This window comes from Fundulus heteroclitus, chromosome 2 (genome assembly GCF_011125445.2).
Source record: "Fundulus heteroclitus isolate FHET01 chromosome 2, MU-UCD_Fhet_4.1, whole genome shotgun sequence".
Classification (NCBI taxonomy): Eukaryota; Metazoa; Chordata; class Actinopteri; order Cyprinodontiformes; family Fundulidae; genus Fundulus; species Fundulus heteroclitus.
In genome coordinates, this window is record NC_046362.1 from 11540394 (window position 1) to 11555776 (window position 15383).

The window sequence follows — 15383 nt, forward strand, 5'->3', positions numbered from 1 at the left end:
CCTTTGTGTCCTGTTGAACTACAGACCTATTTCCAAGCTGCCTTTTCCAAGGTTTTCCAAGGTTTTCAGAAGACAACTGTGTTTATTAAAAGAGTCAGTCTGGTTTTAAAAAGTATCACAGTACTGAAATTAATCTCTTAAGGCTTTTTAATCCCCTTATTATAGCTGTTGATTTAGGAACGCCTTGCTTTCCCGATGATTTTAGATCTGAGTGCAGCTTTCAACACTGCTTATCCTAGTATCCTTTTATCAAAGTTTGAGAATTGTCTGGACTTTAAATGAACTGATCTACAATGGTTTAAGCTTTACTTAACAAATAGGAGCTTCTTAGTCCAGATAGATGCTCATTCCTCAGCTGCAGCACCTCTTATTTGTGGAGCTCCTCAGGGATCCATCCAAGGCCAGTTTTACTTTCCTTAATTATGTTGCCACTTGGCTCTGCTTTCAGGAAATATATACATTTTCACTCCTTTGTTGATGATATAAATTTGCTTTAAATTTACAAATGAGTTCACCTCTACTACCTCGCTTTTGAATTAAACAGAGCTTGATATTGTCATTATTACTATTTCAGCATAATTCTTTTCAACTAATACATTATTTTTATTTTCATTTATTTAAATCCATTAGTTTTCTTTATGTTTTCCGTGTGTTTTTCTATTTTGTTTTTATCTATCTATTATTCTGTTGTGCAGCACTTTGGAGCTGCCAGTTTGTTGTAAAGTGCTACACAAATAAAGTTGACATTATCGCAGTTTCACAACGGGAAGAAGTAGAAATTGGTTTATAGCAATAAGTGTAATGAAACTGTCCTTCAGTTTATGCTTTTTGGCATTTTTGCATTGTTTACAAATTTCCTTTTGGAACTTTGTTTTATATTTTAAATCTAAGCTTAGACCAATTTAGACCAGGTAATTTGGGCTAAACCTATACAAGAAAAATGTAAGTCTAAATCACAGCTATGAATATTCACATCATTGAGTCTTAATTAGATCTATGTATAGCTTTGTTGAAAGCGGGTCTATTGCTCACTGGAGTCTTTTGTATTGAGAGTTTTTTCCTTTATTTTACAATGCTTTTTGTTTCATTAAAAGATAACATCGACCATAATGCCCTTTGGCCTGTGCTAATCAACTAATGCTAATGCTACCATGCTAATACTACCAATATCATCTAATGATTGTGCTTTTCAAACTGAATGAAAAGGCCAAGGTGCTGCAATTTTAGACATCTCTGATTTTAATTTCTGAGCAGGAGTATTTGGAGGGGCAAATGGGTCGTTAAATCGTTAAATCTTAGTAGAAAAACTTCAAAGATACCTTGGAATAAATCACAACTTGAATAGCATTGCATTTCAGAGTGCTTGCTTTTGTGCATTTTGCACTCCTCTAAAACTTATCTAAAAACTTCAAAACTTTGAAGTGAGTTGTTTAAAAAGATGTTCTTATGCTTTTCGTATCCAATTTTCAGATTTTCAGTTTACTTAAGATTGTGTTTTCAAACTGCTGTCTGTGGTTCTGTAACTGCACATAATCGTGTGAACAAAAAGTTTGATCAAATCAGGGATAAAATCTGATTCATAAATTGTGATTCATAAATTGTGTTTATATACACATATACACAATTTATGAATCACAATTTATGAATCAGATTATATCCCTGATTTGATATATATATATATATATATATATATATATATATATATATATATATATATATATATATATATATATATATTGTGCGTCCCACTTTGACTTTTCTTTTACATTAATTTCTGACTTTGGTCGAGACGTTAAATCAGCTTTGCTAAGAATACCAACCAAGCTAAGTCCTTTCTCTAACTTGATGTGCTAACGTACAGATCAGAGATTCACATATCAAATCACAATCAAAATAACAGGTTTAGCATTTTCAATATTGCCATCTCAGAGGACTGTTTGGATGTAATATTTGGTAGGATTTAAGATTTCATGTGTGATGCGTGCAGACTCTGCATATCTATGACATATTTGGCCAGTTGAATTAACTTGTGCTCCCCTTAATGCCCACTCCAGGTGTATTTCCTTAGTGGCTGAGATTTTACGGATCAGAGAGGGTGAAAGGGATATAGTGTTATGGTAAAGATAGAAAAGTCTCCTTAAAATTAGGGGCAATTATAATTGATTTCATAATCATAGTTTTCAGCAGTATTATTGCAATTCAATATTTACCTAAACTTTTGCAGCTCTAGTAAGAATATGAAAGCTATATTTATCCTTTTTTTCTTTGAGATAGTAAAGAATCAGGTTTTATTTTAGTGTTATGTTTTAAGCAGCAGCAGATGGTTTTGTACCAATTACAGTAAAAAAAAAAATTATTGTACATGTTTTACCAAATATATTATTCACCTGCTAGAAAATTTAACTTTTCCTTTTTTTCTGTGTAAACTGTAGGTCTTCATGATTTTAGAGCCCTTTTCTCTTCCCTGCATTATTTCACAGCGTTTGTGACTAATGCATCTGTAGTTCAGCCACTGACCACCTGCCCTCTCTTTATCTCTAAAAGCTGCTTGATGTTACCTTCCACCCATTCTTAAATAAACTCTGATTGCCAGTCATCTGTGAAAGCAGAGACGTACTCGCGCTTGGTGCTAAACTTAATGAGTCACTTGTTATGCCTTATCTAATTGCAGACTGCAGGGGTTCAGAACGGCTGCCTCGTCAGAGGCAAATGCTGCAGAGCGGCATAATGTCATTTTATCTTCTAATGTCAGCCTATCAATGCTGCTGGAAATGTTTATATTCCTAACAGAGCACTTCGCTCTCAGACTGCAGGTCTGCTGGTGGTTCCTAGAGTCTCTAAAAGTAGAATGGGAGGCAGATCCTTTAGCTATCAGGCTTTTCTCCTGTGGAACCAACTCCCAGTTTTGGTCAGTGAGGCAGACACCCTGTCTACTTTTAAGACTAATCTTAAAACTTTCCTTTTTGACTAAGCTTATAGTTAGTGTACATTAGGTTCCTCTGAGCTATCTCTATAGTTATGTTGCTATAGGCTTAGGCTACTGGAGGACATCAGAGTCTATTTTTCTCATTCTGCTGATTTCTCCTGCTGTTTTCTAATTTGCATCGCTTGTTGTTATTTAAACTTTTAACCTGACACCATCCAGGAGAGGAAAATCATCTACCATCATCTGTTTGCTTCTGTTCTTGTTGTGTCTCTGCTCTGTCTTCTCTAACCTCAGTCGGTTGAGGCAGATGACCGTTTACACCGAGCCTGGTTCTCCTGGAGGGTTTCCTCCCCTGTTAAAGGGGAGTTTTCCTCTCCACTGTCACTTCATGCATGCTCAGTATGAGGGATTGCTGCAAAGCCATCAAAAATACAGACAGCTGTCAACTGTGGCTCTACGCTCTTTCAGGAGGAGTGAATTCTTCTTGTCTTTACTTGATGCAATCTGCTGGGTTTCCTTAGAGAGGAAACTTTTACCAATCTGTATGATTTGATTGAATTTGATTTTGTAAAGTGCTTTTGTAAAGGGATTTTGTAAATTTTGTAAAGAGATTACATGTGTTGTGAATTGGAGCTATATAAATAAAATGTAATTGAATTTATATGAATAATATAATAGTTAAATCATAATAATAATAAATAAATAAACAATATTTACTCCCACTGAATAAAAAGTCACTATTTCTTATTTGTACTGGTGTGTCATTAAATCATGGATCACAACAGTTTACTTGAGTTTCGGCCAATTTCCACCTGACAGAGCTAGTATAACTCAGTCAGATTTTAGGTCCGCTTTAGTCATAAACACCTTTTCAGTTCTGGACTGGTAACACAATTTCTATGAGACTGAGAAGTTCTTGTGCAAACGTTTTCCTTTCTGGCCAATGGCTTGAGATGTTGCTTCAGTGTGTCTATATAAGATTATTTCTTCATGATTCTTTCTGTTTTGTAAAGTACACCAGACCCTCCTGCAGCAAAATACTCCCGTGGGATGCTGTCAACCCCATACTTTATTTACATTTAGGATGGTTTTCTGAGGCTTTGCCCTACTTATTCTAAATATAACAATGGTCATCGTTGCCAAACCCAATAGTTTCTGTTCCACCAAACCACAGGAGAAGCTCTCCAAGATTATGGTCCATCACCCCCAGTTTAATAGAGACCTGTAAACTGGCTTTTTGCATTGCTTTCAGAGTAAAGCTTCTTAATCTCTCAGTGGCCTTTCACCCCATGGTTCTACCAGAATCTTTCATTGATACTCTTTAATAGCCTCAATCAGTCTCTTTATAAGGTCTTTTGCTTTTGTTCTGGGGTCAATTGAATGGTGTGTGTTGGCTAGACATTCCTGTGCTCTTTATACCTGCATATAATTTGTTGAAGAGATGAACGTGGCACCTTCAGCCATCTAAAAATTGTAACTATAGATGAACCAGAGTTGTGTAGGTCAACAGTTTCACTCCTGATGTTTTCCCTCGTGTGTTTTGATTTTTCCATGATGTCAAAGATGGAAGTGTGTTTGAGGCGTTGCCTTGAACATCATTCACAGCTGAGCCTTGGGAAAGCCAATTCATTAATTTGGCATTTCCAAATCGTTCAGAGGTGTAGTAATCATGGTGTTTCTTCTGACTTTGAAAAAAGTGATCAAAAGATCTTTAAAAAATATATATTTTCTCATTATTCTGATATTTAGCAAGTATAAATAATATTGGTAATGAAAACAGATCTAAAATTTGGTCTGATTTAATATCAGACAGTGAGGGGAGAGGTCTGGTGTTAATTATGTAGGTTAATATTACAGTCATTACATCCTCCTAACCAATCACAAACACAGACCCAGGAACGCTCAGTCACTATGCTCAGGTGATGTGGTCCATAATGACCTTATGGAAATGAGCGATAAACAAATGAGGGAAAACACGAGAACCATCATGCAAAGCATTGCTGCTATGATTTTACCTGAATGCTGCTCAATGACTCATTACAAATTTCTTCTGGAGAATTTCCTCTTTATTTTGTTGCTTTTTAATTATTCTTAAAGTGCATGCAAAACCCAAGAAAGAGGCTTTTAAAGGCTCATTTGAGCTCCTGTTTCTTTTTTTCAGGGTGGAAAAATTCTACAAATTTCAAATCTTTTAAAAGCAACAAATGGATCCTCCTGTGTGCATTTATAGTCTATTTTACCAAATGTCATTGCAGAAATGTTAGAGATAATTTAAATTAGTAGTCCTCCTGGCACATATTTGGCTTTTCTCAGCCGTGCTGAAGCCAGGGCCATTTAAGAAGCTTAATGTTAGCCTGCTTTACCGATTACAAAACCAGCTTTGCTGTTTGTTTGAGATTATTGTCTATTGGACCTGTCTCAGGGTTCCACTCAGCTGAACCGAGCTGTCTGTCTCAGGGGAAAGAACATTGTTTATAATACTGGACAATAACCAAGAACTCCTCGGGCCTATAAGGAGCTAGAAGATGCTGGAGGACTATTGTGTGTTGTGATGTTTTATGTCGCCGTGCACTGAAGCACGTAGACAAGCCAAAAGCCTTCTGCAGAAAAGCTTTGTGGACAGAGGAGGACAAAGCTATGATAACATAAGATGTTCTGCTCTATAAACACTGTACCAACGGTGAAGCATGGTGGCGGTAGCATCATGCTAAGAGTCTAGTTTTCTGCCAGTGGTACTGATATTTTCCCTAAAGTCGATATGATATTGAAGGAGATGGGCGGTCCCCTTCATTCTTCGGTTTCACAACAAACCAACAGCTGATGGTTAAAACATGGACACAACTAGGCCGGTCCTAAACAAACACCAAAACTGGCTTTGTAATGGATAAATCAGACCAACAGCCTCTTAAATGGTCCCAGCCTCCACACTGTTGAGCATTTGTTGGCAGTGTTTAAAAGCAGAGTTCAGGCAGAAAATCAGTTTATCAGACATTAAATGCTGTGGTTTAATATCTGAGCAGAATTAAGACAGGACCTTGTTGATGGCGGCAGCAGGAAAGCAACTTTACCTCTTCTCGTTTCTGCTATCCATCGTTCTGGCCTGGCAGAAGAATGTGTTAAATCCTGCCAATCCTTCACAGCACTGCATCTTTTTCACGTTTTTTTATTTTTTTTTCTGTTCTGCTGTGTAAATTCCTCCCTGAAGGTGCTGAGTCAATAGACACGTATTTGAACGATGTGAGACGGGCTGCTTTTTGTGCCGACAGGGTGTCTGGCGGCGAGCTGTTTGACCGGATCGTAGAAAAGGGCTTCTACACGGAGATGGATGCCAGTCGGCTGATTCGGCAGGTTCTGGACGCCGTCAACTATCTCCACTCCATGGGCATAGTTCACAGGGACCTGAAGGTACAGCAGTTGTTGTTTTTCTTTTTCGGTTTTGAGGCGTGTTTCTCTACTCGAGAGGGGGAATCCCTGGCATTTAAATCTACGTGGGTTCTGTCACGTGTTGCGGTGATCACCCGTCGAGGTGAAATGTCAGGGGATTTTTTTTTTTTTTCACAGCAAACTGAGGGAGGGTCTTGACTGAGCTGTGAAAGCTCTTTTAAAAGTTCAATGAGTTCTTAGCCTGGATGATTCAGGATGAGGAAAGACAACATGCTGCTCCACTGTCTGCTTCCTGTTTGTATTTTCAGCCTGAGAACCTGCTCTACTTTAGTCCTCATGATGATTCAAAGATCATGATCAGCGACTTTGGCTTGTCCAAGATGGAGGGCACAGGTGGCGTCATGGCCACAGCCTGCGGGACCCCAGGATACGTCGGTAAGGTTCCCCTCCCAGCTCTGGCTTTAGTGAAAATCGCAGGTTATGGCCTGGAAAGTTGTCACACCCTTATAGCTGTTTCATGTTTATTAGGCTACGGCTGCAAAGCTCGGTTGGTGTTTCTGTGACATGCCTACAGAGTGGCACATACACGACCAGTCTAAAGTGTGAACACACCTTCTCATTTAATGGCATGCCTTTTATTTTTTATTACTTCCTCTGGGAACTCCTTCAAGTCGGGTGGAAAACCATTACAGGTCATGAAACCCATCGAGGAAAATGCCAAGAGTGTGAAAAGTAGTAATCGCAACAAAAGCGAGCTATTTCTGAATTATCTAAAATACAAAAGATGTTTTGAGTTATTTCACAATGTGTTGCTTGCTACTTAACTCTATATGCTTTTGCTTCATAGTTTTACTCCTTCAATGGGCATCTACAGTGTAGAAGGTAATAATAATAAAAAAAACACCATTGAATGACAGAAGGTGTGTAGAAACTTTGACTGGTAGTGTCATTAAGAAGTGGAAGATAATTATATGTGTATAGAAATGAGAAACTGAAACGTCTGGCATGCAGCTGTAGTCAGACCCGTTTTCTCTGACACCCTTAAATAAAAATCCAGATTAACTATTTTCACGTGTGTAATTTAATCTCTTTACACATCTGTTCTGTGAAAGTCTCACGGGTTTATTGGAGAACTTTAGTCAACAAATGGCATCATGCAGACTGTTAAATAATCGCCCTGTTTGCCGTCGCCCCAGGATCTTATATCTGATAATGTGGTGTTCCGTTATAGACTTATTTAGTAATAAAAAGACCCTTGAAACCGTAACTATATTTTACCATATTTAATCTAAAAGGCAGAGGGATGTTTACAGTCTGTTTATCTGTAATATCCTTGGCAACCAACTTTGCGGTCCGGTCTCTATGATTTCATAATCTCTAACAAGACCAAGGAGCAGAGCAGAATAAAGCTGTGGAAGAGTTTAAAGCAGGTTTACATCATAAAACCCGAGCTTTCAACAGATCGCAGAGCCATCTTCTACCTATTGTCTTGCAATGGAAAGAGTAGCACCACTGCAAACCCACCTTGACTTGGCTGTCCATCTAAAATCATCAAATCAGGCAAGGACACCATTAATGGAAGAAGCAGCTATTATTTTTGTACTCCACAAATCTGGTCTTAATGGAAGAGGCACCAGAAGAAAGCAAGAAGCCATAGGGGACACGGGGATTACATTGAAGATGCGTCTCTGATCAAGATGAGGCCAAAGCTGAACGATTTGACTCGCAACCCACTCACGACCCAGCATCTGCTGTGGGGATGCAGGCGCTGGAAAGATGGATGGGGCTAAATACAACCTTTAAAATAATTTAGGCTGGGATGGAGGTTTACATTCCAGCAGGAAAAATGATTTTAAACATGCACCCAGAACCGCGCCAGAATGCTTTATATCAAAGCGTGTCCATGCGTAAGAATGGTCCTGTCAAAAGTCCAGACCTAAATCCAACTGAGAATCTGTGGTATGACTTGAAATTGATGTTCCCGGGTGTTCTTCTTCTAACCTGACAGATCTTGAGCTGAGCAAACATTTTAGTCTCCAGTTAGGCAAAGCAGGTGGAATCATACCCCCCAATGAAACCTGCAGCTATAATTGCAACAAAAGAAGGTTCTACTAAGTATAGCTCTGGGGAGCTAAATGTACTGAATGCACTTTTCAGTTTCTCCTTCTGCTTCACAATTATGCTCTACTTTGTGTTGGTCTATCGGATAAAATGCCAACAAATTACATTGAAGTCGGTGTTGCGGTTCACAAGATGTTCCCTACAATGTTCCTAGAGAGAGGGACAGTCGGTACAACACATGAATATGCGGATTGTGTCCACTCAACGTCAGGTTGGTAAGGATGCAGTGTGCATAATCATGTGTTGCATCAGCGGAAAAGGATAATTCTCTAACATGATTGGGCGCTAAAGTTAACCTAGTTTAATCCTCTGAGGGTGGCCAAAGGGGAACCCCCCCACCAGACACTCACATTCTTCTCCAGCCTCCATTTTCTATAAAAGCTTCCTCTTCGTAGATATTATTTCTGATCAACGAAACGTTTGGTTGTTCCAGCTCCTGAGGTCCTGGCGCAGAAGCCCTACAGTAAAGCAGTGGACTGCTGGTCCATTGGGGTGATTGCTTATATCCTGTGAGTACTCCTGATTAATGAACTTTTACTTTCCGTGTATGACAGGTCTGCCTGCTGAATCAATGTGGTTTGTTTGCTCAGATCAGAAACCGAAAGGCAGATAAAATCGTTTTGTCTGCGAAAGTTACAACGTGTGACGGCAACTTTATAAAATGAGATTACACTTCAAGTATCAGAGAGACTCTTAACCCTGATCACAGCTCAAAGATGACAAAGTTCAGCCAGGATTTTCAACTAAAACGGGCTTTTGGGATATGCTTAAAGGGGACATGTCATGCAAAATCCACGTTTTTAGCCCCTTAATAAATGTTGTGTACTTGGAGTCTCTAGTAGTGCTGAAATGTTGAGTGAAGTCTGTCGAGGGGGTGCATAGACATCTTTATATTGTTTTTGGTTCATATTTTTTAAGCCTTTCAGTTTTTTTACATTTTTGAATCACCGTATTTTATTTAATTACTAAAATACATCCCATTTATTAGTAACTCCAAGCAGCGGGCAGCCCGAGGGATCCCTACAGCTGGGGGAGAGTTCAACCTAATTAAGCAAAAGGGTTTCACTGATTTCACTTGTTAGCAAAAAGAAATTAAAAAAAAATCCCCGATCCTCTAATCCATTCATTAAATGTTGGGAGTTTTTTTTATTCTTTCCCCACATCTGTTTGTAGAAAAGGTGCTGTTTTTATTCTCAGATGAAAAGCCTAAATGCACTGCATGCATTAAGCTGCAGCTGGAATGCCTATTTTGCCCAGCTCATCCCTATTGTCCTGTTTTCTCAATGTTCTCTCCGAGCCATCTTCTGTTGCATTGTGTAGAGATAGAAAAAAAAAAATCCAACTCCCGGTAAATGAGATTAGGTCACAGAAAATCCTTTTAGATTCGGGTTAAAGATTCTAACGTCGGCAGGATAATAACATTCATGCCCACCGTTGTGTAATCCTCCAAACTTGATCCTCCCCAGGCTCTGTGGCTACCCTCCGTTCTACGACGAGAATGACTCGAAGCTCTTCGAGCAGATTCTCAAGGCCGACTACGAGTTTGACGCGCCGTATTGGGACGACATCTCAGACTCGGGTACGCTGAGTTTGTGTGTTTGTGTGTGTGTGTCTGTTACAACACTGTGTTTGAAATGAAGGATAAATCAAGGCCTCCCGGGATTCTGTGGTTGCATAACTCCACTGAAGCTAACAACCTTGTGTTTAACGGCGTATAACAAGGCAGAAAGTAAAGTAATGAGGGGACACAGTTCAGCAGCTGCCATGGCAACTTGATCCTGCAATACGTCTGTATCCCACGGTCGGTGTCAAAACATAACAAGCGAGATATTTTAAAGTGGACATGAATCAGTAACAGCATTTAGCAAAATTTAGTATCGAGGCACCCCATCCCACCACAACAGTTTGTCTGGTTTAAACTCTCTCGGTGAAACTGCATTTAGATAACGGAAACCGTCTGTGGACATGTTTACCGCCATCTTCTGGAACACTGATGCCGATATTTTACAGAAACCAACCTGGGACTCCTGGTTTACTTGAAACAGTATCATCTTCTTCTTTGGAAGATGATACTTGGTTCTTGTTTTCTCAATAGAAAACAAGAACCGGTTCCAAAAAAAAAAACGTGACAGAAGGATATCTTCTGAGTGGAGTCAGGAAGGGTGGAAGTCGTTGACTTTCACGGCCTTCCTTTAGAGAGAAAAGCGTCTCGTTGAGCAGCTCGCCTACATAATAAGAAAGAAGGCGATGGAAGCTTCTGTGGCACCCTTCACACACGAGGCAAATCAAAGTGAAAATAAAAATAACAACTGGAAATGCATTAGGGAATAAAATATTTAAGTAGCACATAAAAAGAATGAGAAATCAAAATGCAACGTTAATACAAATAAAAACCAAAGACCAGATTTAAATGAAATAAATAATTCCACATTAAACTCTTATAATAGTATAATATTTTTTATGATTTAAAGGACTCAGCATTATCTGCACATTTCTGGTTTTTAGGGAGTGGGCTTCAGACGGCTCCATGCTGCCTCTCCTGGTTTAGTCCTCATTGTCGTAATACTGAGAGAGCAGGTCCCTCATGAATTGATTCCTTGTCGGTACAAAACGTCATAAGAGTCAGCTTAAAAAAAAACAACCAAAATTGCAAAAGTACAAAAGGGCAAAGGGACAAAGCAAAAAGAGCACCGTAATTCTGGAATAATTATTTAGACAGAGCACGGCCTACTTCATTGTAGCCCTCTTTTGTCTTCAAATGACACAAAATCTTATCTTTTTGGAAAAGTTAAACGTTTGTCTTCATGTTCTAAATGCGGATTTGCTAAAGATGCTTCCTGTTTGCCAGATTCAACCCCTGACACTTATTTTTGTAAAACGTGGCCTGCAGCATTTGGTCGTCATTTTAGACGTCAATTGTAAAAATCTGTAAAGAGTTTTTTTCAGTGATTTGATTCAAAAACTGAAATTAAGATAATTTATAAATATTTTTACCTTTAAAGTCCCACAGATGGAAAGTTTATCTCTGCATGTAACCATCTCTCAGGGAGCGGTGTGCTACCAACACTGAATTGCACACAGGGAACAATCTGCGGTCAAGAATCTTGCTCGGGGACCCAGAGTTTCGAACCGCCAACCTTTAGGGCCTTTCCAAGAGGCAAACACCCGGCCACCACTCCCAATAGATGTATTATACACAGAGTAATATATTTCAAGCCTTTATTTCTGTGAGCATTGATGGTTAAATCTTTTACTTAATGAAACCCAAAAAAATCAGTTTCTCAGAAAATTAAAAAAGAAAATGTAAATAGTTTTAATAGTATAGAGGTTCACTCACCTCCTCATGCTCAGTGCTTGAAGCGGCTCCAACTGCGGGGCCGTCTGACCTATTTTCTGGTTAATTCAGCTGATATTTACCTGACTAACTGGAGGACACTCATAGGCGATATATAGGACATAGGACTGTTGTGCCAGTTCAGACGTGACAGAAAGCGGTAACGGACTACGTTACCCATGATGCAATGTGGTCAAAATGGCCACCAACTCATGTGGTCAAAATGGCCACCAACTCCCATCACGCAACACGGCAAAATGGCCGCCGATCAAGGAAACAGCATCAATTCGGGACGTAACGGACTGCGTTACCCATGATGCAATGTGGTCAAAATGGCCACCAACTCCCATCACGCAACACGGCAAAATGGCCGCCGATCAAGATAAAGTTGCTATGGTGATGGCTATAAAAGCCGATCACACACGATGAGCTTCCTTCTTCCCTGGCTTTTAGCCAACCCGAGAAGACACGCACAGCTGATTCCCACGCCACGTGTTCGATTGCTCGCTGGACCGAGATTTTTCGACGCAACGGTTATTCCCTGCTTTATAACAGGAGGTCGACTTAAATAAGTACTTTTAAATTCCCTCTGATCAAAAGACTGAGAGACGCCGCATCTCCCACTGATCGAAGAGGACCCCGCTTTTGTCTGGCCAACAAAGCGACTGTTGAACCCGGAGGAAGAAACGAAGCAGCTTCTTCCCCGTCCCGCTGCAGCCTGTGGACAACTGCGCTCGTCGAAGCGCGTCCAGAAAGCCGCATTTCTCGGAGCTTTCCGGACCAGCCCCGAGGCAACTCAAAGTAACGGGGTTTTCCCCCTTTCATTTCTGTCTCACCAACAGGGTGTTTAGAAGTGCCTGGGCAGGCGGTAGAACTTTGTAGGTGTTGGTTAATGCTTTTATTCCACGACGAAGTTGGAATTACTTTGCTGAACATTTTCTTTGTATGTGCATGCATTGTACATTTGATTTGCTGTGTTGATTTGTGATCCATCAATAACCCCGCCGTGGGTTACCGCCTTATTTCTTTTAATCTTTTTCCCTGCTTCCCCCCTCTCTCTTTTCGCTCTTCTTATCGATTTAATCTTTTGTCCGAGCAAGTCGCGGGCTTCGCTTTAAACTCCCAGTTAGCTGCGCCCCTCGAAGCGAGGCATTATCCTATCAGCGTAAGCGTGGTTACGTCATTAGGACCTCCCCTCATACGTCATCGTAGCAGCCATCTTGGGAGGGTCACGGTATCTGGACTGTAGGTAGCTTAGCTGAACTAGCTTTGTGTAAGACATCAAAGCGTCCAGTGAGATTCCCGAAGCTGTTCTGTCTATCAATGCTGATACGTGAAATGCCGGTGTTTCGAGGGCGGTGTTAAACAACTTTGAGTTAAGTTAAGATCTGCTAACCGCTCATTTTAATCCATTGTTTATTTTGTTTTGTTCTTTATTTCCACATATATATTTTGCATGTTTTAGTTTAGTAATGAGTAAGAATTCCAAAGTTGTTTGAATCAGAGAATTACTGTAACAGGGAATTGCTTTTGGTTCAATAAAACCAACCACTGCGGAATAGACATTGTTTTGTGTTCAGTCCAATTCACAGTTACATGGTTATTCAGAAATCAGAGCTAACCTCCTTTGGAGTTAACATCTGACATTAATACAGAGACAATATCATTGGATGGTGATAAGGAATAAGGATTTAAACTCTAATTGCAGTTACATTGGGGTTCTCACAGCCTGCTGGATAAACCTGGTCGGTTAACAGTCCGACCTGATCATTTATTCCAGCATAAATGAGTTCATAACAGAAAGTTAACTAATGCATTAGTGGTATAAATACTTATAAGCTTATAGCTAACATCACCACCATTTGAACTATATTTGTTATAGCGAAATTTTGAGTTGAATGATTTATTATTTAAATTATAATACCAAATTATAATTAATAATAATAATAATAAGCATATTCAACCAGCTTATGGCATAGCATAAATTGGCTTTTCCCGGTGTGGGCTAGAGTCTACTTATTGGCGTTCCTTTAGACTAAATCGAATAACCAGCAACTTATGAATTGAATGAACACAATCCATATTCCAGCATTTTGACTGCTCGCCTTGCCAAAAGGGCTATTCAGTCATAATTGATTAAGGAGGTATCATTACTAAATATATACATGTTTGTGGTGGTTTGAGGTTGTTAACCTGAGGTTTGAATATTGATTTCTGGACTGGAAGTCAGCTAGATTGAAATACACAGCAGCCAGCGTCTGCTACTTGTCAATCAGAGTCTGTGTCGTGTTCTGCTTTGAAAAGAGAGACCTTGCCTCCATCTGGTGGCCAGGATAGGTAGTTGCAGTCACGGTTTTAAAGACAGCTTAGATCGCTCAGTGTCCCGGAGGGACAGTTTTGAAAGTCAGTTTCTTTAAACTTACCTTACGGTTACGCCCTTTTGTCTTTCTTTCAATTTTATTTTATTCATTTTTTTTCCCTCCTTTATCCCCTTCTGCTCATCATAAGTGGTCAAAATTGAGCTGTGATTTTGAAACTAAGGTTGCAATTTAGCGGTTTTCAACTGTCATTCTTTGCCACCTCTGAGGCTCCAAAACACTTTGCTATTTTCCACACATGTGTAGAGCACCTGTTCTGAAATAACTTACATCACAAACAAAGCCACAGCTTTATCACTTAATTACTGGCCGAAAGGTTAGTGGTCCATGTCACTCAAAGTTAATATTCTCAAAGTTAAACAAGCATATTAACCGTTCCTAAAACTAAGGAGTTGTAAGTCGCAGGGTTGATTTTCCCCTGCGCAGCCTAATTAAACGCACGTAATCGAACCCACTTCCTGCAGTAGTGTGAGTCATAGTGCGTGTTTGCTGTTAACAGTTAAAGTGAAGCCACTTAACAGTTGTTGTTAGCAGTTGTTGTTTAGCGCTGAGCTAAACTAAAGTGTATGCGTTGTTGCTTAGTGCTAAGCTAGAATACAGCGTTGTTATTTGTTGTCTGTCATTTAGCGCTCTGCTAAACTACAGTGTTACTTGTTGTGTTGTTATCCATAGCTGACAAAGAATGGATAGTAGCGGTTCTTCAGTCAAAGGAGCTGAAGGTCCAAACCATTCCATTGGAATGGAGGCCCAGGATGTCATTAGCTCACTGCTTAAAATGACACCGGACGAACAAACCCGTCTGAATCAGTTTAACATAGGAGACTGTGAGAGGAGAATTCAGGAATTGGTGGAGGAGGTCCAGAGCAAACCTAAACATAGATTGGTAGCAGATGTTTTGGGTGAATTAACTGCGTTATACCACCGAAGGTTAACGCTAGAGACCAATCTGCGTAACAGAGAGGTTGAGAGGCGTGCTTTAGCTGAGGAAAGAATCAGGGAGCTAGAACAGAGAAGTGTTCAGGGCAGCTGTCATCCCACAGAGGAGCGAGAGGAGGATCGCATTAGCTTGCAGACAGAAGGATCTGAGTGTGAGAACTCCAAAGGAAAACATGGAGATCACACCTGGAGGACATTGGATGAACTGGGCCCTCAGACACCTTCTGAGCGAAGGGTAAGCGAAGGTCAGGACAGATATAGCAGTGTGATACGGAAAGAAATGCCTAAACAACTTACGGTGGCA

General features: G+C 39.9%; 1 protein-coding gene across 1 annotated transcript in view; it reads left to right on the top strand.

Annotated features, from left to right (window-relative positions):
• The window catches only part of camk1db (calcium/calmodulin-dependent protein kinase 1Db), a 49632-nt gene that overhangs the window by 21762 nt on the left and 12487 nt on the right, over nucleotides 1-15383 (top strand). Inside the window, exons 4-7 of the mRNA XM_012880413.3 lie at nucleotides 6193-6331; nucleotides 6619-6745; nucleotides 8865-8940; nucleotides 9898-10010. Of these exons, the coding sequence (XP_012735867.1) occupies nucleotides 6193-6331; nucleotides 6619-6745; nucleotides 8865-8940; nucleotides 9898-10010 (455 nt within the window). The remainder of the gene's footprint in view (nucleotides 1-6192; nucleotides 6332-6618; nucleotides 6746-8864; nucleotides 8941-9897; nucleotides 10011-15383) is intronic.